This window comes from Pelophylax lessonae (genome assembly GCF_965119305.1).
Source record: "Pelophylax lessonae genome assembly, chromosome: 5".
Lineage (NCBI taxonomy): Eukaryota > Metazoa > Chordata > Amphibia > Anura > Ranidae > Pelophylax > Pelophylax lessonae.
The window spans coordinates 50,331,167-50,354,956 of NC_138772.1; the positions used below are offsets into that span (position 1 = coordinate 50,331,167).

Genomic DNA, 23,790 nt, shown 5'->3' on the forward strand with positions numbered 1-23,790 from the left:
GTTTACTTTTCGCATTTAATTCAGAGGGGATTGTGTTGGTACTTTTCCTGGATAGATAATTACTCTCCACCCAACTTCCACAGGTTAAAGGACAGCTGTATCTGTTCTTTAAGGCACTCTTCATCCCTCCAGTTTGATACTTATTTCCAGGGATATTCACTGTACTACCCTGTTCAGAGACACAGTCTTTTTCTGAAAGCATCATCCCTACCTGAGAAATACAATGCAGCCATAATTGGAGTGCATGCACGCAGGTAGTAGCTGCAAAGAGACTGTGGGAGTAGGAAGCAAAGAGTCGCAACATATGATGAAGGTGAAAATAAGTATTTTATAAATAGCGACCGTTACAATTATTCCTTCTGAAAAATATAGGTTTTGGTCCGAATTAGCATGGCGGATGTTGTGCATACTTAAGTAATTATAGTCACAAAAAAGTGCAGCGCTCTCTTTCAATAAAATGCATTCAAATTAAGGTTCATAATTAAATATCTGAAAACAGTGTAAAAAATCATCTATGTATAATAAATTAATTAATAACGTGAGTCCATCTTTTCTTTTAAATATATATACAATCCATCAATAAATTATTCAATGTCTGTAAAAAAAAAGGAGGTGCAGTCCCATACACGAGAAACTCTTCAGTAATTGCCTCTGATCACCACAGTGCCCTTCCCCCCACCTATGGGTGTCTTCTCACCGGCTTGAATAGACCTCATTAATAAAAGGAGGTCTATATGCACTTTGCAGTGTTATATGTGGCACAGCTCCCACTGGCCGTACACTCCAAATCCATGGCTCTCAGCAGCTCTCAGGGTGGTGTCAATTATATAGGAGGCAAGAGGAAAGAACCATAGTGCAAACCGCTAATAAAAAGCATTTATTTACATATAAAAATCCACTCCTATTTCAGAAGTTAAAAAAGAGCATTTTACAATACAATCCTCTACATACACAGCTCCACCTCCTCCCAGCATGACCCAATGGGCTTCCTCAAAGGTTCAGTGCAATGGCAGACGCTTGCACTGGAAAGATTGATTACAACAGGCTGCAGTGCAATCTAGAGGCTCTCGGCAGGCTCTGGTCAATATCCTTGAAGTGCATTGGGGGACAATCATTAAAGGTAAAGTATGGCCAAAGCACTTTGTTCTGCATTACTGTGACCCGTTTTTAACCGCTGTCATCACTCAGTCAGGATCCTCCCAGATGCCTGGACTAACAGCTGTCTGAGCCTCTCAGCGTGCCACTGAGAGCCTGAGCCAGCCACTCCCACCCGCCCCACAGTCCGACTCTCCAGTGAGCGCTGAAGGGGCAGAGCAGAGAGCCGCTGACTGACAGGCACCACTCTTGCTGACTGAAGACCTATAACTGAGTGATCAGTGGGGTTTGATTGCTCAGTTCTTGGTGTAGAGCCGGTGTAAACAGATGCAGCTGTGTTTGATGCGGCATCCATCTTGGAGAATATGATTGTTTTTTCAAATTCCCAAACTTCTCTTTTAATATTTATCCCACAAGCAGAATAAGTTTGATTCAAGAGAGTCAATTCAATGCTCCAGTGCTGGAGACCAGCCTCTTTCCACAGTTTAGGAGAACTGAGGACTGCAAACCAACAGCCTTAACCACTTAAGCCCCGGAAGATTTTACCCCCTTCCTGACCAGGGCCTATTTTGTGATTCGGCACTGCGTGACTTTAATGGACAATTGCGTGGTCGTGCGACGCTGTACCTAAACAAATTTGACGTCCTTTTTTTCCCACAAACAGAACTTTCTTTTGGTGGTATTTGATCACCTGTGCGATTTTTTGATCATGCGCTATAAACAAAAAAAGAGCGTCAATTTTGCAAAAATAACAATATTTTCCACATTTTTTTATATGAAATTCCCCCCCAAAAAAATGTAAAAATCTAATTTTTTTTAACATTTTTGGCCAATTTGTTTTATGCTACATATTTTTGGTAAAAAAAAAATTGCAAAAAGCGTATTTTGATTGGTTTGCGCAAAAGTTTTTGCGTTTACTAACTAAGGGAAAGATTTTTGTCATTTTTGTTGTTTTTTTAATGCGTAATGGCGGCAATCTGCGATTTTTTTTGCGGGACTGCGACATTGCAGCGGACAGATCGGTCCCTTGACAGACATTTTTGACACTTTTGGGGTTACCAGTGACATTACTACAGTAATCAGTGCTATACATATGCACTGTTACTGTAAAATTACACTGGCAGTGAAGGGGTTAACTTTTTTGAGAGGGAGGGGTTAAGTGTGTCCCTAGGGGCGTGATTCTAACTGTGATTGGCTGTGGCTTGATGTGTAGGAACAGTGATCAACGGTCCTACATAGTAGAACCGTATGATCACCATTCTTACACAGGGGAGAATGACAGGCGGCTTGTTTACATTAGCCGCCTGCCTTTCTCCCGCTCTAACGGACGATCGCGAGTGCCCGGCGGACATCGGGTCCACCGGGCACGCGCGCGCGGGGGGGTCCGTGACCAAGCAGGAGCGGGAGCGCGCATCCGGCGGCGCACGCTCGCTCCCCAGAGCCTCACAGGCTAGTGACGTACCACTACGTCACTTTGCCTGTGAGGGGCTGACCGCCGCAGTATATGTACTTGCAGCGGTCGGCAAGTGGTTAAAGACTAGGTTCACCCATGAAAACAAATAATAACCATATAATATTTTTTTACAGGAGTCAGCAAAGCATTGCACGTGTGATCAGTGGATCATTGGTGCAGTGTCAGGCACCAATGGAGCAAATTCTTCCTCCAGCTCTCTGCTCGTACCTCTGTATAGGCTGTCAGTTGGAGAGCTGGAGGAACATTTAATCGTCTATGAGCATGCTGATTACCACTCTCATAGCCCATTGAGAATTACAAGTCCATCTGAGGCGGGGGAAGACAGGACTTGTAGCTCATACATTTACAGATCCCTGTGAATGTAGACATGGCTGTGTGGGCAGAGGGTGGGTGGGGAGGAATTTGCACCACGTTACACCTTAAATAAAGATGTAACATGGTGCAAAAAGTGAACTTAGCCTTTGCGCTGACCTTAGACCAGTAGAATTTAATTTTATATTTTTTGTTAATTGGATTACTGCACAGATCTGGAAGAAATACACCAAAAACACACACCAAGGTTCAAGAAGAATACACATGAGGAATGTATTTAGACAGCATTTGCTTATCCCAGAGTTCAGCTTTAAACACAGACAAGACAAAGAAGGAGACTTCTTGGTAACATCTGACTTACCTATAAAACCTGCTTACGAGCACCTCATTGGTGAAGCCCATTCCCCCCCAAAACTGGAGGCAGCTGTCACTTAGCTCTCTTGCTAGGCGTCCAGCCTTTAGCTTGGCCATAGATGCAAATTTGGTGACATCATTCCCGTCAATATACAATCCTGAGGGCAAACAAAATAGCAAGTTAGATGAGATGATTAATCATAATTCATATAACCCACCTCCCCTCCCAGGACAGAAAAAGTGCAATAAATAAAGTTTGCTCATTTAACTCTGAGTGCCAAACATCTCATATTATCCAATCAACCAACATTCTCTATTTTTCTTCTAGTGGACACCAAACCTCTGCACACCCTGATTCCTTCAAATGTAACTCCAGACAACAAAATGCAAAAAAGTGTGCTCATTCAACTCAAAGTCCTACACATCTCATCAATCTTTCAATAAATCAATCAATAATAATTAATTTTTCTTCGAGTGGACCCCAAACTCCTAAATCCTCTACTTTTTTAAAATTTAACTCAGACAGCTTTTTAAATAGTGGGGAAGAGCAAGAATCTGTCAGATTTTTATGGCTTTCTGTGTCCTTGATGGGAAGATCCAGTATACAATATACTCTCATTAAAGCAGTCCATAGATGGATAAAAATTGGCTGGTTCAGCAGGGTCAAGCCAATATTTGATTAGCGTGTGGCTAGTCCTGTTCGACAGAAGTCGACTGTTAGATTGACTTGACTGCTGAATGAACTTGGAAAACTTTTCTTGATCAGTGGCTGCAGCCAAATGGCTATAGCTGCTGATAAGTGTATGCTGACAGCGTCGGGCCCTGCTGTCACAATACAATGCCTCAGCAGGGGGGTTTCCTCCATCCACCTACGTTTTGTCCATAGACTTTGTCAAAAGGATCAATGAAGTCTAGAGACGAAACGTGCTAGGAATTGACGTCAGATGTTGACACCGGAACCGGAAGTGCCCATTCTGCCATTTTAAGTTTTGGAAATCTGCATTTCTCTACCTAGGTGAGCAGTTGTATAGTAAATAAAGCATTTTTAATGGGAATTTATGCATTATGAGCTTATTTTGTCCTTTTATATCCTACATACCATTCACCCATTGGTAGACTGTGCAATAAGGGGACAGGAGGAGTGATATCTAAGAAGATTATCAGATTCGTTATCACCCAACCCCCGTGTCTTAGGTGTTGAGTTTGGTAAGGTGTTTTGTACATAAGGGGGCGGTGCATGGAGCATGATTTAATGTGAGCACAATTTATTAAGTGTACCTTAGTTGTGGCAAAACTACACTATTTACCATTTTTCCTTTTGAGTGATACTGAGAAAAAGAGGATTCTGGGAATGAGGACATGGATTTCGAGTGGAGTGATATGCATTTTAAAGTGGACGTTGAATGAAGACTTTTGTGAAAGATGTGGAAACATTGAAGTGAGAGGATTACTGGAAGTAAGAAGAAGACACCAACAGTTGTGTTGTAAAATGTTATTGGACCCATTTTGGTATATGTGAGTCAGAAAATCCGGTAAGAGTCTAGGGGAGTAAGTGGCAGAAAAATATTTACTTAACTTATTCCTCATAATACTCCCAGTTAATTTATTCCTGAAGTGCTGGACAGTTAGCTTTAAGATTGGTTTTAAATGATTTTAGACCAATTAGTGTTCTAAAGCAGCCCTGGGTGCAACTGGTGGACTATCACAGTTCAGAAGACCCAAAAGAACTGATCAGAGGGAGTATACAGCCTGAACGGAACTCTTGTAAAACTGAAACTCACCAACTGTGCGGTGCAGCAGAGATCGGAGAAGCTCCACCTCGGTTATCAACTCGGCCAACCTGAAATGGACAATCTGGTTGTTGAGCAGAGGCTGGTTGAAGATTTTTCTCTGGGTGGTGTAGTCAATTGTTTCTTGGATGATGTTTTCCATGGGTGTGAGAACTGACAATGGACAGAAAACATGAATTGTTACAAAATAAATAAAAAATCACTTTTCACATGGTAAATAAATGCTGCTTCTTCATTACAGGGTCAGTCCACCCAAAATAGATTTTTTTAATTTCTGGCAAATGTTGTTCTGAGCTTCTGGGTCTGCACACATGCTGTGTCCACTATAAGGGGTACTCACCATCACCCTACTGAGTTCTTGGATCTGCACACCTGTGACTAATATAAGGGGTTCAACCATCCCTGCTGGATTTCTTATGCATTTGATATGTGCTGCTACCCCCATAGGGGACTGCTGATATTAACTGTTTCTTCCTCAAAAGTACAGAGGCTGCCAGTCTCCACAAACAACAGCCTGTTCACTTTAGCTTTGATAAACAGTCTAGGTGATGTCTTTTTAAGGTTTATTATTGAAGAACTTCAACAGGAGAGGGGAACTTGGATATGAGATACTACAAACGCGTGACACTTAGGAGCTAGAGGACAATCCTCTTAATCAGTAAAGTGAATGTTGGACAGTCTAAAGCCCCACAGTTGAAGACCATGGGGCAAGTCTTTTTTTACATCTGGTTAACTTGTGCCAATGCACAGCTTTCAGTACCCAATGTAGCTTCCAGTACACTACCCAGTCACAGGCATCAGTTTAAGGTCACTACTCACAAGTCCACAGGACAGCTGCCACCTTTCAGAATCCTCTGGACGTGGTCCAGGGAGTGAGACAGCACCTCTCAGGACCAGATCTCTCGTGGTGTGGAACGGCTCCAAGAAAAGTCCTTCCAGGCCCTCAGTCCTGGCACTGCTGAGGCATCTAGAGCAGCTGTACAACCCATGGGTTGCCTAAGAGCAGCAGCCCGTCTATCTCTGGAACCCTCCTGGGAAGAAGGAACCCTGCCCTCCAGTGTCCTAGATGATTTATCTCTATCCCAGGCCCTACTGGAAACTAATCTCCAGGGATTGGCTGGAATATTCAGACTGGCAGTTTTGAGTCTCCCGTCCTAAGCTGCGAAAGCATCTTTCAGAGGCAGGGGGAAGCAATCAAACTCCCAGCCTGTGAGACCCTGAACAGGCCAAAACAAACAATTAATGCTCCCTTGATTACCAAGAACAAAATTGTACATGTAGACTGTAACAGGAGAAGCTAGGACACACAAAGCTCGGTGAGGACATCTCAAACTCCTAGGTGTACAGGAACAGAGCTGGAATTAAGGTAGAACTATAGGATCGCTTTTTTTAATTTTAGATAGAGTAAGGGATATAACCCCTGTCCGATTTTGTTTCGCCACCTGTGCCCCATTGTGGAGATTTCCCTCTACTTCCTGTCCCATAGTCAAACAGGAAGTGAGAGGAAATTCCTGCAAATTAGGGGAATTCCTTGGGGACCCCCAGGTCACCAGAACTAGTGTCCCCATTAGAAGATTCTCCTATATTATTTTTCTGGGAACAACCCAAAATTTGTTATTTTCTTTTACTTTCGCTTTCAATAATAATGGTAAACAGGACAAATAGAGAGCGGGAGTCTCTTTAGCAGGGGCACAGACAGCAATAAAAACGGACGGGTGTTCTAATCCCTCTCCACTCTATCCAAAACTAAAAAAAAGTTTCGCCTTTAGTTATACAGTAAATCCCCCTCCATTGCGGGGGTTACGTTCCGGACCCAGCCGTGAAAAGTGAAAATCCGCGAAATAGAAATACCCTATTAAAATGCATTGTAGGCATGTTTTTTTTTACTGTCACTGTACGTGTAAAAGCATTTTACGCTCTTTAAACACACTTTTTAAACAATAGAAACTAATTTAAACACATAAAAGATACTGAGAGACATAGCAAGAGCTATGGAAAACACAAAAATATTTCATTTTTAATGATTTATATAGTAAAATAGTTTTCTAGTTTTTCCTGGTGTTATACTTGGTGAGCAGCAGCTTCAGGATATATATATATATATATATAAAAAATTCACTATATTTATTCATCACAGCGCGGGTATTAAGTTACTGTTTTACACATATAGTAAAATAACATTACAAAAAAAAAACGCAATATACCGGGACCGCAAAAACTGAACCGTGATGGAGCGGGGGTTTACTGTACTTTAAAGTACAGAATACGTGTTAGTCTGGGGTTAGTTTAGGTCACTGTGTTAGTGGGTAATTTTGTATGTTTGTCAAATGTAACACTGCAATAATACATTATTTTCCATTGTCTGGAGTAAAAGGAAAAGCTTTTGGAAGTAAAAGTCTTTGTAATAATAAAAATGACTCGTACAGATTGTCCCAGAAGATAATAGAGGACTGACTTTCATCACCGTCTCTGTTTATATCAATAAACATGTCAGGATAAGTAGTTATTCACAAATATCAATGGATGTGGATGTTTTTCACACACACCATCAAAACATTTGCAGAGAGGCTTACAGTACAAGGGTAATGTACTTCATATATGAAGATCAAAGGTGTCTCAATACCTGGTGCATATGCTATCATTGACCATTATATTAGGTATAGCAGCTTCTATCTATAGCAGTGCGCATAGTCAGCAAGAATACTGAATTATGCCATGGCATTAGATGATGCTGAATTGCTAATAGTGTAGATTTAAACTTAGCACTATGGCAGGGTTCCCTCCTTCCATCTTGCTGCCGGCTACCTACAGCTTATAGAAACATAGAAACATAGAATGTGTCGGCAGATAAGAACCATTTGGCCCATCTAGTCTGCCCAATATATCTGAATCCTATGAATAGTCCCTGGCCCTATCTTATATGAAGGATAGCCTTATGCCTATCCCATGCATGCTTAAACTCCACTGTATTTGCAGCTACCACTTCTGCAGGAAGGTTATTCCATGCATCCACTACTCTCTCAGTAAAGTAATACTTCCTCATATTATTTTTAAACCTTTGCCCCTCTAGTTTAAAACGGTGTCCTCTTGTGGTAGTTTTTCTTCTTTTAAATATGCTCTCCTCCTTTACCGAGTTGATTCCCTTTATGTATTTAAAAGTTTCTATCATATCCCCTCTGTCTCTTCTTTCTTCCAAGCTATACATGTTAAGGTCCTTTAACCTTTCCTGGTAAGTTTTTTCCTGCAATCCATGTACTAGTTTAGTAGCTCTTCTCTGAACTCTCTCTAGAGTATCTATATCCTTCTGGACATATGGCCTCCAGTACTGCGCACAATACTCCAAGTGAGGTCTCACCAGTGTTCTGTACAGCGGCATAAGCACTTCTCTCTTTCTACTGCTTATACCTCTCCCTATACATCCAAGCATTCTGCTGGCATTTCGTGCTGCTCTATTACATTGTCCTCCCACCTTTAAGTCTTCTGAAATAATTACTCCTAAATCCCTTTCCTCAGATACTGAGGTCAGGACTGTGTCAAATATTCTATATTCTGCCCTTGGGTTTTTACGCCCCAAGTGCATTATCTTGCACTTATCCACATTAAATTTCAGTTGCCAGAGTTCTGACCATTCTTCTAGTTTTCCTAAATCCTTTTCCATTTGGCGTTGCCCTCCAGGAACATCAACCCTGTTACATATCTTTGTGTCATCAGCAAAAAGACAAACCTTACCATCGAGGCCTTTTGCAATATCACTTATGAAGATATTAAACAAAATTGGTCCCAGTACAGATCCCTGAGGTACCCCACTGGTAACATGACCTTGTTCTGAATGTTCTCCATTGACTACAACCCTCTGTTGTCTGTCACTCAGCCACTGCCTAATCCACTCAACAATATGGGAGTCCATGCTCAATGACTGTAGTTTATTGATAAGTCTTCTATGTGGGACAGTGTCAAAAGCCTTACTAAAATCTAGATATGCAATGTCTACTGCACCTCCACCGTCTATTATTTTAGTTTTTATCTTATAATACAAGTGCTGAATTACTCACCTATAAATCGGATAAAATCCCTCTGTTAGCATGTAGCCTACTTCTTCCTCACCATTACCATCTTCCAGCAATGGTTCAGGATGGAGGTCTCAGGCAAAGGCAGCCAAGAAAGGCTTTAGACCAGGGGTGTCAAACTCAATTTAATCACGGGTCGCATCAGCATTATGATTGCCCTGAAAAGGGCCGGTTGTATCTGTAAGACTAGATGTCCAGAGCATTCCCAACTCTTACATAAGAGATCAAGAGCCTCTCCACCATCAGAAGTTGAGTCCCCCACTCCATTACATCACAGTGCACCCCCATTGCCTTGCGCTGCTGCTGGGAAGAAGCTGGAGGCAATGCTGGAAAGCAGAAAGTACAGGATCTGGAGGAAGACCAGAGAAGGGCTGGAGCTCTTCTGAAGTTGCAGGAGAGATGTGAGGCCACATGAAATGACCTGGAGGGTCGGATTCGGCCCGCTGGCCTTGTGTTTGACACATGTGCCTTAGACTCAAACAGCGCCCCCACCTGTGAGAAGGCAATAGTGAAAAAGAAGCTTGTCTTTCCAGAATTTGTAACATTAGTTTTAGGGCTTGTGTAGATAGGCACATACAGTTACATTCAGCTTTCTGTGTAGATCAATTTGAGATTCTTCTGACATCTTCACAGTCGAATTTGATTTGCTGTTGACCTCCTTCTGTTGACCGCTAAGATGCATCATGCTGTTTTGGCATTCCCATTGACTTGAATGGAGAGAACAGCAGTTCTGATGCAAGCAAATGCCCAAGTACACAGGCCCTAATGTAGCCAGCAGCAAGGAGCTTAAAGGGGACCTACACCCTAAAACTACATCTCAAATTATTCCTTACCTTCTCCTCCACCATATCTCACAATTGAACTAACTTTTGTTTTTTAAGTTTCTTGTGTGTGTTGCACTTCCACATTGCTTGCCTAGAAGAGAATGACATTTGTGTTGTCGTGCAACCCCCCCCCCCCTCAGATTCTGCATGTTTGCAGATGTGCCACAAGGCTTCAGGTCCTGCTGAGCCCCCCTTTGTATCTGTACCTGGGTGGCTTTAACTTCACATGTGCAAACACAGCTATTATGGAGGACTTGAAACTTTGCCATCTTTGCGCATGTATAGGAAATCTCCTATGTGTGTGCTGATGTGCCAAAGGGCTCTGTCAGGACCTGAAGGGCAGGCAGAGCCATTTGGCAAATCTGCACATGTAAACAGAAAAAAAACAGTCTGCGCAGACAGGTGAGAAATAAATAAATAAAATGCAAGGCTGAAATGCTAGCTAAACACCGACCCGGGACACACAATCAATCCCAGACAGAATATGTAATGGAAAATGGTGTAGCGCAAATCATATAAAAACTGTCCATAAATACATAAAGGTATAAAATAAAGTACCATAAAGTTATCAAAGGCCCATAGATCCGCATAAGGTGCTGGAAAACGTAGGTCACAAACAGGTCCAACTTGTGATAATCCTTCACCAAGAAGCACACCTGTGCACTCACCTCAAGGTTTGACCCCTGTTTCACCAGCAGGTCAAACAACGCATTAATGCAGAGTATTCCTATGATGTCAGATGGCGGCAGATCAAAGGGGCAAAGACTCAGAGAAAAGCCCCCTGTGTCATCAGCAGATCAAATCATATATTAGTGCAGATCCCTCCAGTGGTACCGTATAACAGCAGGCAACTCCATCAAGCCTTTATTAACAATCAATCCAAAACCAATTGAGGAGGTGCCGGTCCTGGCGTTTCAAGCCAGGCTTGTCATAGAAAGTGGAACTTATGTGTGTTATTAAGTCAATTTTTCCCATATCAATATAGAGTTGACCTGATCAATCCATTGTTTTCAAAAAATCTTTGATCTGCAGCCATCTGACATCATTGGAATACTCTGCATTAATGCGTATAAAATCTGCACATGTGCCATAATGGTGGTGCAAGAGGGGGATGAGTGGAGCCACTAATAAGAGGACTAAAGTTCCTTTTTAATATGTAAGAACTAATCATTTTAAATTACTTTACACTACCACAAGTCTGAGATGTTGACTTAAGACAGGATGCATCCTTGGATTCATGCTGTGCATGCCAAATTCCACCATTTCAGTAGAAATTTAGATTTGTCAGATGAGGAGCCATTTTTTTCAGCCATCCATATCTGGTGATCCTGTCTCTGCTTCTGCCTAGTTTATTTATTTGAAGCCAACATAAGAGGAACATGACCAGATCTGCTGCTGCTCTAGCCAGTCCTCTTCCAGGTTCATGTAATTTCAGAAATGGTCTTCAGAGCAAATATACTGAATGTCAGAGCAGGCAGCAACAGGGTATTCTTCCATTGTGAAGAATATGAACTGTTTCTTTCTGCTTTCTGATGGTAGCAGGACCTCCTGCTTTACTTACTTCACTTAAAAAGTCCTGTATAGTCCAGAAAATATATGTATTATAAATCCTCCAGACTGAAATTATTGCCAGACTCTTCCCAGTGTAAAGAAGCACTAGCCACCACCTCATGGAATGAACACTCACCAGAAAATGCACTACAAAGTGTGTAACAAGCTCAGAATGTCATCATAGGTAGGTGTCATCACAGGAAGCCTATGCATCCATCAGTTAGCAGTGGCTTTCTATGTGAGTTACAGCGGTTTTGAGTTGATATATTGTTTTGTGTGCTATGTATGTGATTCTCGTGGTGCAATAAATACTACAACTATTACCATCTTTGCTGGCTCCGGTGTGAGCTTTATTTGCTGCAGCTTGGATGGGAGCTGGGAATAGGAGAGGAGAGCACTGTGGATGGATGTACAGGCTATCCGTGATGACATCTACTGTACCTATGATGACATGCTAAGCTTTCTACACATGTTGTAGCACATTTTCTGGTGAGTGCTCATTTCATCAGGTGGTGGCTGGTGCTTCTGGGAAGAGTCTGGAAAAAATCTCAGTCTTTGGTGGAGGATTTATAACACATACATTTTCTGGACTATACAGCCATTTATTTGCACCTATAACAGTGAGAAAATTATCAGCGCAAAAAATGGTGCAACATATAAAATGTGTGCAAAACTATACTGTGTACAAATCAATATACCCAATTATATGCAAAAATAATATACTGTGCCAAAAGATGCAAGTGACCGGCGGCATACACCGACTGTGTTCACACTACACAATCCAAATCATAAATAAAATCAAACAGTATTGCGCCAGATACAGAAAGTGAAAAGATTATTTGAATAGTGAATAATAGTGTACATCCAAGTATGTAACAGAAAGTCCATTAATCCAATCAAATGAAGGCAGTCTCCAGTTCTTCACACCGCTCCTCAAGCATCCTCAATTTATCCTTGCCACGCCCCCTTAACATGGGTCACCCCCTACCCCGGGGCTTATTCATCCTATTTCTACAGCGTCTGGCTGAACCTTTCCCCAGCGGCATCCAATTCATGGGACCTTGCCAGCCTGAGCAGGGGCATTTATTATACTTTACATTGGATTTAAATGGAGTGTCAGAGTTTCTTTGGATTTATTCACAAAGTAAAGCGTGGAGTCGTGTTTTGTGAATTATCAGGATTATGTGAAAAGAGAAAAGCCGCAACTCAACATATGAAACATGCAGATATGGTTAAGAAATGCAGTTGTTGCTGTACTAAACATTAGAATGGAGATCTTTGTGATTGGAGTAACCTTTATTGTGAAATGATTGTTGGTGGCAGAAACTGCTGACATCCAGGGATTATCACATGCTAGCATCTCTAAAGTTTGCAAAGAATGTGCAAAACATGGAGTGAGAGGCAGTCTGTGGGTGAAAATGTCTGACCAACAAGGGAGATCAGAGGAGACTGGACAAATTCCCTTAAAGTTTAACTCCGGTCACATATAACTCGGGTCACATATAACCCCGGTCACGTATAACTCGGGTCACATATAACTCGGGTCACGTATAACTCGGGTCACGTATAACTCGGGTTACATAAAACTCGAGTTACATAAAACTCCGCTCACATATAACTCCGGTCACATATAACTCCAGTCACATATAACTCCAGTCACATATAACTCCAGTCACATATAACTCCAGTCACATTTAACCCTGGTCACATATAACTCTGGTCACATATAACTCCGGTCACATTTAACCCTGGTCGCATATAACTCTGGTCACATATAACTCAGGTCACATATAACTCAGGTCACATATAACTCTGGTCACATATAACTAGTGATGTCGCGAACATAAAATTCGCCGTTCGCGAACGGCGAACGCGAACATCGGCGAATGTTCGCAAACCGGCGAACATTGCGAACCGCCATAGACTTTAATAGGCAGGCGAATTTTAAAACCCACAGGGACTCTTTCTGGCCACAATAGTAATGGAAAAGTTGTTTCAAGGGGACAAACACCTGGACTGTGGCATGCCGGAGGGGGATCCATGGCAAAACTCTTATGGAAAATTACGTAGTTGACGCAGAGTCGGGTTTTATTCCATAAAGGGCATAAATCACCTAACATTCCTAAATTGTTTGGAATAACGTGCTTTAAAACATCCAGTTGTAACGCTCCTGCGTTTTATGTATGATGTGTATTTACAGCTGCAGAAATATTCCACTTCAGTAGTCATGTAGAGAAACGCTGAGACACCAATCCCAACTCCCAATGACTCATCATGTGTGGATGATCTCAATTCAGCAAGTAAATACACACACTCAATAAGATGTTCCTAGAGTGACTTATGTATATAGTAACACAGTGATGATAGGCTGAAGAGACAGGTTGGGTAGAGATGGTAGATGACAGACACTTGAAAGGAAATGTTCTTGAAAGTAAGATAGTAGCAGATGGAATGCAGATAGGTTAGCAATCATGTATGGTAGCAGATGATAGAGTAGCAGGTGAACATACAGGAGAGACCAACCCAGTGCAAGAGCAGATGGTAGTAGGCTCAAGAGCTAGCAATCTTAGATAATGCAGATGTAATAATAGTCCTTAGTATGCAGAGCTAGATAGTGTAAGCTTTAGTATGAAGGTTATAGAGGTTTCCCCTGTGGGGTACTTATCACTAGTAGCAATGTAGCAGAGGAGAGGTTCGGCAAGAGCGGATGATCCGGTAGCGGGATACAGGGATCAGCGCAGCGTGGTTCCGACAGCGAGGTATGCTTGCAAGCATGAGAGCTTCAAGACAGGTTAGCATCAAGGCACAAAGCAGGTTGAACGAACACGTGAGTGAGAGCTGGTGATTTAAATAGCTGTTCAGTCCGGCGCTCAGTGATGACAGCATCAGTCTTAAAGGTAAACACACCTATATGTGCTTCATCTATCTAGGTAGATGGAAAGCACCTGCAAATGATGTGATAGGAGGCACTGAGAGTGCCAGAACCTTACACCAGTGTGTGTACACGATCAGGTATGATGTTGTATCGATCAGGTAGTGTAAGGGTTACGCCCGCTTCACAGTGACAGACCAAACTCCCCGTTTAACGCACCGCAAACAACCGCAAACAGACCAGAACCGACCAAAATGGGACAGGAACTGGGCTTTAAGGGTTAGGGTTAGGTTTAGTGTTAGGGGCTAGGGTTAGGGTTACGGTGAGATACTTAGGGTTAGAGTTAGTAACCCTACCCCTACGCCTCTAACCCTAACCGTCTAACCCTAAGCACTAAAAATAACCCTAACCCTAGCCCTAACCCTAACCCTAATTCTAATTTTTTCTCTGGTTCTGGACATGCTACAGAGCTGAAACTTCACAGGTACACCTTTTAGACCGCCAGACACTGAATCACAAAAAAAAAGTTCTTAAAAATTGTAATTTTTTGTTAGAGAGCCAATTATTGGAAAAATTAAAAAAAAATAAAAATAAAAAATTTCTTTGGATTTAGCATCTGGGGGGTCTAAAAAGTGTACCTGTGAAGTTTCAGCTCTGTAGCATGTCCAGAACAAGAAAAAAATACGAATTAGGGTTAGGGCTAGGGCTAGGGTTAGGCTTAGGGCTAGGGTTAGGGCTAGGGTTAGGGTTAGGGCTAGGGCTAGGGTTATTTTTATGGCTAGGCTTAGAGGGTTAGGGTTAAGGTTAGAGGGTTAGGGTTATGGTTAGAGGGTTAGGTTTAGTGTTAGGGGCTAGGGTTAGGGTTACGGTGAGATACTTAGGGTTAGAGTTAGTAGCCCTACCCCTACCCCTCTAACTCTACCCCTCTAACCCTGAGCACTAAAAATAACCCTAACCCTAACCCTAACCCTAGCCCTAACCCTAATTCTACTTTTTTTCTGGTTCTGGACATGCTACAGAGCTGAAACTTAACAGGTACACTTTTTAGACCCCCCAGACAATAAATCCAAAGAAATTTTTTCTTTTTTTAAGTTTTTTTTTTTTTTTTTTAAGTTTTCCAATAATTGGCTCTCTATCAAAAATTACAATTTTTAAGAACTTTTTTTGTGTGATTTAGTGTCTAGGGGGTCTAAAAAGTGTACCTGTGAAGAGTGTACCTGTGAGGTTTCAGCTCTGTAGCATGTCCAGAACCAGAAAAAAAGATCATTTTTCAGTAGAGCAGGGATGGTGGGAACCCCTTTTACACCTATATGATCTTTTTTTCTGGTTCTGGACATGCTACAGAGCTGAAACTTCACAGGTACGCTTTTTAGACCCCCCAGACAATAAATACAAAGACATTTTTTTTTTAAGTTTTTTTTTTTTTTAATTTTTCCAATAATTGGCTCTCTATCAAAAATGACAATTTTTAAGAACTTTTTTGTGTGATTTAGTGTCTAGGGGGTCTAAAAAGTGTACCTGTGAAGAGTGTACCTGTGAGGTTTTAGCTCTGTAGCATGTCCAGAACCAGAAAAAAAGATCATTTTTAAGTAGAGCAGGGATGGTGGGAACCCCTTTTACACCTATATGATCTTTTGTTTCTGGTTCTGGACATGCTACAGAGCTGAAACTTCACAGGTACGCTTTTTAGACCCCCCCAGAAACTGATCCAAAAAAAGTCATGCCTGCCACCGTATATATCAGTGGTGGGTGGGCAGTGGCACTGCAGTGGGCACAGTACACTCTGTGGACCTGACAGTCACTGGCACCCAGGCAACTGCAATTATAAAAAAAATATATATATTTTTACTTTGCAAGCTGCTGTGCCACCGTATATATATCAGTGGTGGGTGGGCACGCAGTGGCACTACAGTGGGCACAGTACACTCTGTGGACCTGACAGTCACTGGCAGCCCAGGCAACTGCAATAATAAAAAATATATATTTTTTTTCAATTTGCAACAAGATGCTGTGCCACCGTATATATATCAGTGGTGGGCAGTGCACTGCAGTGGGTACAGTGCACTCTGTGGACCTGACACAGCACTCACTGCAATTATGACAGAGGAAAAAAAAAATATTTTATAAAATGCAAGGTACTGTGCCTGTGCCACCCGAAATGAGTGTGGTGTGCACACAGTACAGTCTGTGGTGGGTCTGTGGCCTCTCACACACAGCGGGCAGGTAACTGCAGTGCACAATAGATATATATATATATATATATATATATATATATAAAAAGAAAAAACTCAATTACCAGCCCTTAAAAGGGCTTTTGGGGACACTAGATATATATATATATATATATATATATACATATATATATATATATATATATATATAAATATATATATAAATAAAAAAAATCCTCAATTACCAGCCCTTAAAAGGGCTTTTGGGGACAATATATATATATATATATATATATATATATATATATATATATATATATATATATATATAAAGAAAAAACTCAATTACCAGCCCTTAAAAGGGCTTTTGGGGACACTATATATATATATATATATATATATATATATATATATATATATATAAAAAATTACACAAATACCAGCCCTTAGAAGGGCTTTTTGGGGTGCTGTCAGGATGCTGTCCTTACAGCAGTAGTGGACCAAGAACACTGACTAGCAAGACCAGGAACACTGACTAACAACTGTCCCTAGCTATTAACAGCAGCAGCAGCAGCAACACTCTCCCTGCTCTCAGAAACACACTGCTTCAGAATGATCTAAGATGGATGCTGCCCTTGCTTATTTAAAGGAGGTGGGAGGGTGTGGGAGGGAGGTATGCTGATTGGCTGGAAATGTGCCGGCTGACTGTGAAGTTCAGGGTCAAAGTTTGCCTCAATGATGTATTATAGGGGGCGGACCGAACATCGCATATGTTCGCCCGCAGCGGCGAACGCGAACATGCTAAGTTCGCCGGGAACTGTCCGCCGGCGAACAGTTCGGTACACCTCTACATATAACCCTGGTCACATATAACTCCGGTCACATATAACTCTGGTCAGATATAACTCCGGTCAGATATAACTCTGGTCAGATATAACTCTGGTCAGATATAACTCACACATAACCCCAAGTGGCTCTGGGTTCATTGATACATCATTAAAGCAGGACTTCACAGCTGCTTCAATCCCATCCCTCTACTGCACCTCCATCGTCCATAATCCAGTATTTGGGACTTGGCAAAGACAGGCGGCACATCTCAGCATGCGTAGGGGATTTTCTGCGCATGTACACAAATGCCAATTGTTTCTGGTATATGGGTACTATATAGGGTTTGTGTGCATGCCCAGAAAATTATGTGCGTGGGCAGATGCATAGCACAGATATGGCAAGTCTGCGCATGCGCTGAATCTTGCAACGTGTGTGCGCCCTTAGTAGCACACTGCCTCCTGGGACAGCTATGGCTTAGCAATCCCAGGAGGCAGTGGGGCAAGGCTAGGTCAGAAAACAGGAAGTGCTGCCTTGCAGCACAAAAAGGTACAAATAATTAATTTATTTTGCATTTTTATAAGAGAGAGGGGGGAAACGTACTATAGCTATAATGTGCTATAGCTGTAATGAGTTAAGTTCCAGTTTAAATGTTTTTTTTCTTTAAAGTGTATGTAAACCCTCACCTTGTAAAACAATCCATTCCGTTTAAAATAGAAATGAAAGGCAAAACATTTGTTTATAGATATAAAGAAAAAAAAATGTAAGTATCTTTTGATCACATCTGATCTTCCCAGTGAAGAGCTGCGCAGAGTGGGTGTGTCAGGACAAGTCTGATCATTGGAGGAGAGGCTAAGGCCCTTTCACATGGCTGTCCGATCAGGTCCGCCTGTCAGTTTTTCGGGCGGACCTGATCAGATCCTCTATTCACCCCTATGGAGTGACGGATGTCAGCTGTGACATGTCCGCTGACACCCACTGCTATCTGATCCAATCCTGTCCACAAAATCCAGACGGATGGTGGTCCTATTTTCCATCCATCTGGCAGATCGAATGAAAGCGGACAGGTGCTCCATTTTCACCCGATCTCCCCATAGAGGAGAGCAGGACTTTGTCCGTCTCCACTCTGCACAGTGAGAATTGACAGGCCTGTCATCCGCCTGCTCAGCGGGGATTAATGGAGAGATCCCCTGCTGACCATGTGGAAATTCCAAAATTCAGTTGTCATAGGGACAGAAAGTGAGGTGAAATCTTCTGAACAGGGGTACAGACAGCAAAACAAATGGTACAAAGGTGTCAGGGATGGAGACGCTTGCTTTACAGGCTGGTGTTTCATCTAAAGTCCCAATTTGCCTTTACCATCTATATTACTGGGATGGGGGTGTGTGTTTCCCAGCTGGTCATTTTTTAGTTTGCACCCTATGGCTTCCACATAGCCATTCATTTTTCAATACCAGTCATGGCTGGGAGCAGGTTGGGGGAGGATTGGGCCACCTCCAGCTCACCTGTTTCCCATCCATCCATTGGCATTCATGTACTCCCATGTTGGAGACACTCAGTAGACACTCAGTTTGAATAGTGTTAGGTAGTGTTTAGGACTGCAGAATACACAGGGTGCCTTGGAGTGGCCTGCAGCTTATACATGCGTTTGCAAATGTGTGTTAACTAAACCCCTGTTTTTAACCTATTATGTTAGACAGGTTTAATTGGTTTGTCAGCAGACTGGTGGGTAAGTATAGCAAACTAAGGGCTGGCTGGTTTCCACACACACACACCTTCTTTAATCCCCTTTTTCTCTTCAGTTCTGTTATATACAGGGATGGAGACGCTGTGCAGTGCTCGCCGGTGTCTCATGTAAAGTCCCAAAACTGCCCAAAAGTTTCCAAAGGTGTTATCCCTTCCCTATCCAAAAAACTTAAAAAGGATTCTTTTGGCTGGAGCTAAACCTAAAAAATGTACCTGTTCCGGCTTACAAACCAATTCGACTTTAGAACAAACCTACAGTCCCTATCTTGTTTATAACCTGGGGACCGCCTGTACACAGAATGTATACTGACCACACCCCAGAAACATCCTTTCCTTCTTGTGTGATTGGCTCACTGATTTTCCCAGAAGTCTGCCTAAGATACAAGTCAGATTTCTGGCATCCCCTGCAACAAAAATGTCATTTTTGGTGAGATACTCCCAATAGGAACACGTCTAAAGGGATGCAGACCCAGCAGATTTACTCATTAGAGCTCTGCAGCTACAGCTGATTGAGAATTATGAAACCACTCACATTAGACCCACTCAGCACAGAGGAACAAACAATGATTTCTTCAGAATAACAAAAGATTGGAATCTGCAACAAAGTTTGTTAAAATCCCTTCAATGTACAGAGATCACCCAGAGAGGAATGTTTTTTTCTCAACAAAAGACTGCTTTCTAAATAAAATAAACCATAAGACTTTGCACATCTGTTCCTTTAATGTACCTTAAATTTATTTTGCTGATTTAAACTAAAGTGGACTTTAAAACAAGTCCTCAATGACCTTGTAGCTGCAGCCACTGTGGAGTAACCCATCCTCAATGTTTGCAGGATAAAATGATTTTTTGTTCACTTCTTCTACATAGCTTAGCTCTTCCTCTCCCAGTAGTGACTTTGCAGCATGCCAACCTTCTAATTTCTATTGCAAATACAGAGTAGATGTACAGAAAGAGGGGAGAGCAGAGTGCTGAGACCAGATCAAATTTTCCCAGAAGTCTGCCTAAGATACAAGTCAGATTTCTGGCATCCCCTGCAACAAAAATGTCATTTTTGGTGAGATACTCCCAATAGTAACACGTCTAAAGGGATGCGGGATGCAGACCCAGCAGATTTACTCATTAGAGCTCTGCAGCTACAGCTGATAGAGTATTATGAAACCGCTCCCATTTGACCCACCCAGCACAGAGGAACAAACAATGATTTCTTCAGAATAACAAAAGATTGGAATCTGCAACAAAGTTTGTTAAAATCCCTTCAATGTACAGAGATCACCCAGAGAGGAATGTTTTTTTCTCAACAAAAGTGGAGTTACGCTTTAATTACTAAAGGGTTAAAAGGTTACAGGGTTCTCTAAAGACTCACAAATATGTGCCTGTTCATGATCGGGGTAATGTCTAAAATTCAATAACAAATGTAAATAATAGTCATTCGTGGGTGAGTCTGTCTGTGTCACTGTATTAGGGAACATGGAATTCGGGAATAGATGAACCGTGCCACCTTCAGTTAGGACTGGACTGTATGTCCGTGTCATCATGAGCAAGGGAATAAAACAAACATGAGACGAGCTTCTCACAGGACGTGGTGTAATAACCGGCTCTCTCTCTGACGTTCTGTGGCCTTCACGCCTGCCATGTTTTGCATTTTTCCTACTTAATCAGCCAGTTATTCCCTGGCCACCGACAGCTCAATCACAACGTCATTCCTCGTAATTCTAAAGCCCTATTTATAGTCCACCTGGGACAGGAAGTGGCTCACTGATTCCCTTTCGTTATTTAAAAATAAGATGTGATGATGTAAATAGGAAGATATTAAAATACAATTAAAGTGAACCTGTTCTCCTTTTTAAAGTCCTCTCTAAGAGCAGATACCACAAGACCCTTATTAACCAAACGTTTGGTGCCAAGCTCAGATTTAGGCTACATTCTTTTCTTTCTTGATCTTGATTCCATGTATTGGTATAAAATAAGCCAGATAAGTTAGATTAGATTTTTTTGTCACAAAAATATAACATGACTAGGGTAGTTCAGATCCCACCTGTTTAACCATATTACCTGGATCAGTACCCAACACCACCCCCCTTTCCCCTTAAATGACAAGTTGACAACACTAACTCAGCATTGGGATTAAATGGCCGGTTCAGCCTTTTATTAAACAAAAATGGGACACAGGTGGTGAAACATTTTTTTTTTTTTGCCAGGGGTTATATTCCTCCTGTACTCTATCCAAAATGAAAAAAAAAAGTTTTGCCCATAGTTCTACTTTAACCACTTTACCACGGGCGGATTTTGTTGTCTTACGTCCAGGCCACTTTTTGCGATTCGGCGCTGTGCGACTTTAACTGACAATTGCGCGGTCGTGCGACGCCTTACCCAAACTAAATTTACGTCCTTTTTTTCCCACAAACAGAGCTTTCTTTTGGTGGTATTTAATCACCTGTGCGATTTTTACTTTTTGCGCTATAAACAAAAAAAGAGCATTTATTTTGAAAAAATAACAATATTTTTAACATTTTTTTATATGAAATTCCCCCCAATAAAAATGTAAAAATCTAATTTTTTATAAATTTTTAGCCAATTTGTTTTCTGCTACCTATGTTTGGTAAAAAAAATCACAATAAGCGTATTTTTATTGGTTTGCGCAAAAGTTATTGCGTTTACTAACTAAGGGAAAGATTTTTGTCATTTTTGGTGGGTTTTTTTAACGAGTAATGGCGGCGATCTGCGGGTTTTTTTGCGGGACTGCGACATTGCGGCGGACAGATCGGACCCTTGACTGACATTTTTGATACTTTTGGGGGTACCAGTGACATTTCTATAGTAATCAGTGCTATAAAAATGCACTGTTACTGTAAAAATGACACTGGCAGGGAAGGGGGTTAATTTTATTGGAGAGGGAGGGGTTAATGTATGCCTGGTGCTTACTGACGTGTGTGGGGGGAGGTGACTGAGTGAGTCAGGGACAGATCGGATGTTCAGCTATGCTGAACACTGCGATCTGTCACTCCCTGTCACTTAGGAGATCCGCCCGCTCTGTTTACAGAGGCGGGCGGATCTCCAAACTAGATTCCCCAACGATCGGGGAAGAGCAGCGGCAATCGCCGCCGCTCCTCCCCTGGCCCGACTCCCGCTGTGAATGAAAACAGCGGGAGAGCGCCTCTGGCGGCGTGCGAGCTCCGCCTACAGGGGGAGGAGTCCAGCGACGTAGTACTAACAGAGGGAGCGGTGAGGTCACGGAAGTAGATGCTGCTGTGGACAACTAGTTTGCATCTCTCTGCTGATGTAACAAAAAGTCAAAGTAACCAGGATTTTCAACACTGGATACACAAAAACGTACTCAGTCAACGGATTGAAGCCTCTGACACATTATGCAAACTGTGACGAAATCCACCAGGATCACACAGTTCTTTGCAAAAGAGGGTGACGCCGCCTGTTAGCAGCATACGGTTCCCGCTGCAGTTTGAGTATCAAAGAAAGGTGCATTGACATGCAACATTCGGGCTTAAAAACATAATTGGTGATTTATCCTTGAGAAAGGCCCTCATCGGGCCGAAACGCGTAGGACTTACTAGGATCATACCCAAGATCCTTTTCCCTTATTTTGCTTTGGATTCTGTTTATCCCAAACCCGGAAAATAGAAACAGCAAAATAGGTGGATCTCTATCACCGTTTTCAAGTCACAATTTTTCCATACTTTCACACTATGGGCTTTATCCATACACCAATTGTCTATGGGTCATCCCATCTTTAATATGTAATCTGTTATTATTATTATTATCAATAAATTTTCTTCTTTTTCAACGTTATTTTCTAACCTACTCTTGCCCTTAAAGTCCCCTTACCTGGGTTTGAGGCACCCACATCCACCACAATTTTAGAATCTTCTGGGACGGTGGCAAAAACCTACTACAGGGTCCAACTGAGACATAAACTCCCCTCCAATAGGTCCTTCTCTACAGCAGGCTGGCAGAGCAGAGGCTTCTCTACTCAGACTGCGACTGCTTTCTAAATAAAATAAACCATAAGACTTTGCACATCTGTTCCTTTAATGTACCTTAAATTTATTTTGCTGATTTAAACTAAAGTGGACTTTAAAACAGGTCCTCAATGACCTTGTAGCTGCAGCCACTGTGGAGTAACCCATCCTCAATGTTTGCAGGATAAAATGATTTTTTGTTCACTTCTTCTACATAGCTTAGCTCTTCCTCTCCCAGTAGTGACTTTGCAGCATGCCAACCTTCTAATTTCTATTGCAAATACAGAGTAGATGTACAGAAAGAGGGGAGAGCAGAGTGCTGAGACCAGATCAAATTGTCTTCAGTGCTTCTATTGTAACTTTAAGGCTCCATGCACACTGGCTTATAAAACGCTGCTTCTACAAGAGTTTTTTGTATTTTGCCTGTAGAAGCAATTCAATGTTATACTATATATCCAAGCACATTATGACATTTAGAGGCACATTTTAAGCTCAGTTTTAGCTTTTCTCTTTTTTTCGTTTTTAAAATTTTAGCTTAGGGTTTAGAGGCAGAAAAAAAACTCCTCCTGGTTCAGAGGAGTTTTCTGGCTGAAAAAAAAAACACTTAACGCTCCCAAACTGTACAAAAATGCTCTATATAAGCATTTTTTTGTGTCAAGGGAACTGGTGTTTTTTAAGCCCAGTGTGCATGGACCCCAATAATGAATGGGGGATGAATGAGGATGAATGAAGGCT

General features: G+C 41.8%; 1 protein-coding gene across 1 annotated transcript in view; it reads right to left on the reverse strand.

Annotated features, from left to right (window-relative positions):
- The window catches only part of LOC309555994 (putative acyl-CoA dehydrogenase 6), a 197,061-nt gene that overhangs the window by 7,509 nt on the left and 165,762 nt on the right, over positions 1-23,790 (reverse strand). Inside the window, exons 8-9 of the mRNA XM_082258247.1 lie at positions 5,017-5,178; positions 3,243-3,393 (exon numbers count right to left, since the gene is read on the reverse strand). Coding sequence (XP_082114373.1) covers positions 3,243-3,393; positions 5,017-5,178 — 313 coding nt within the window. The remainder of the gene's footprint in view (positions 1-3,242; positions 3,394-5,016; positions 5,179-23,790) is intronic.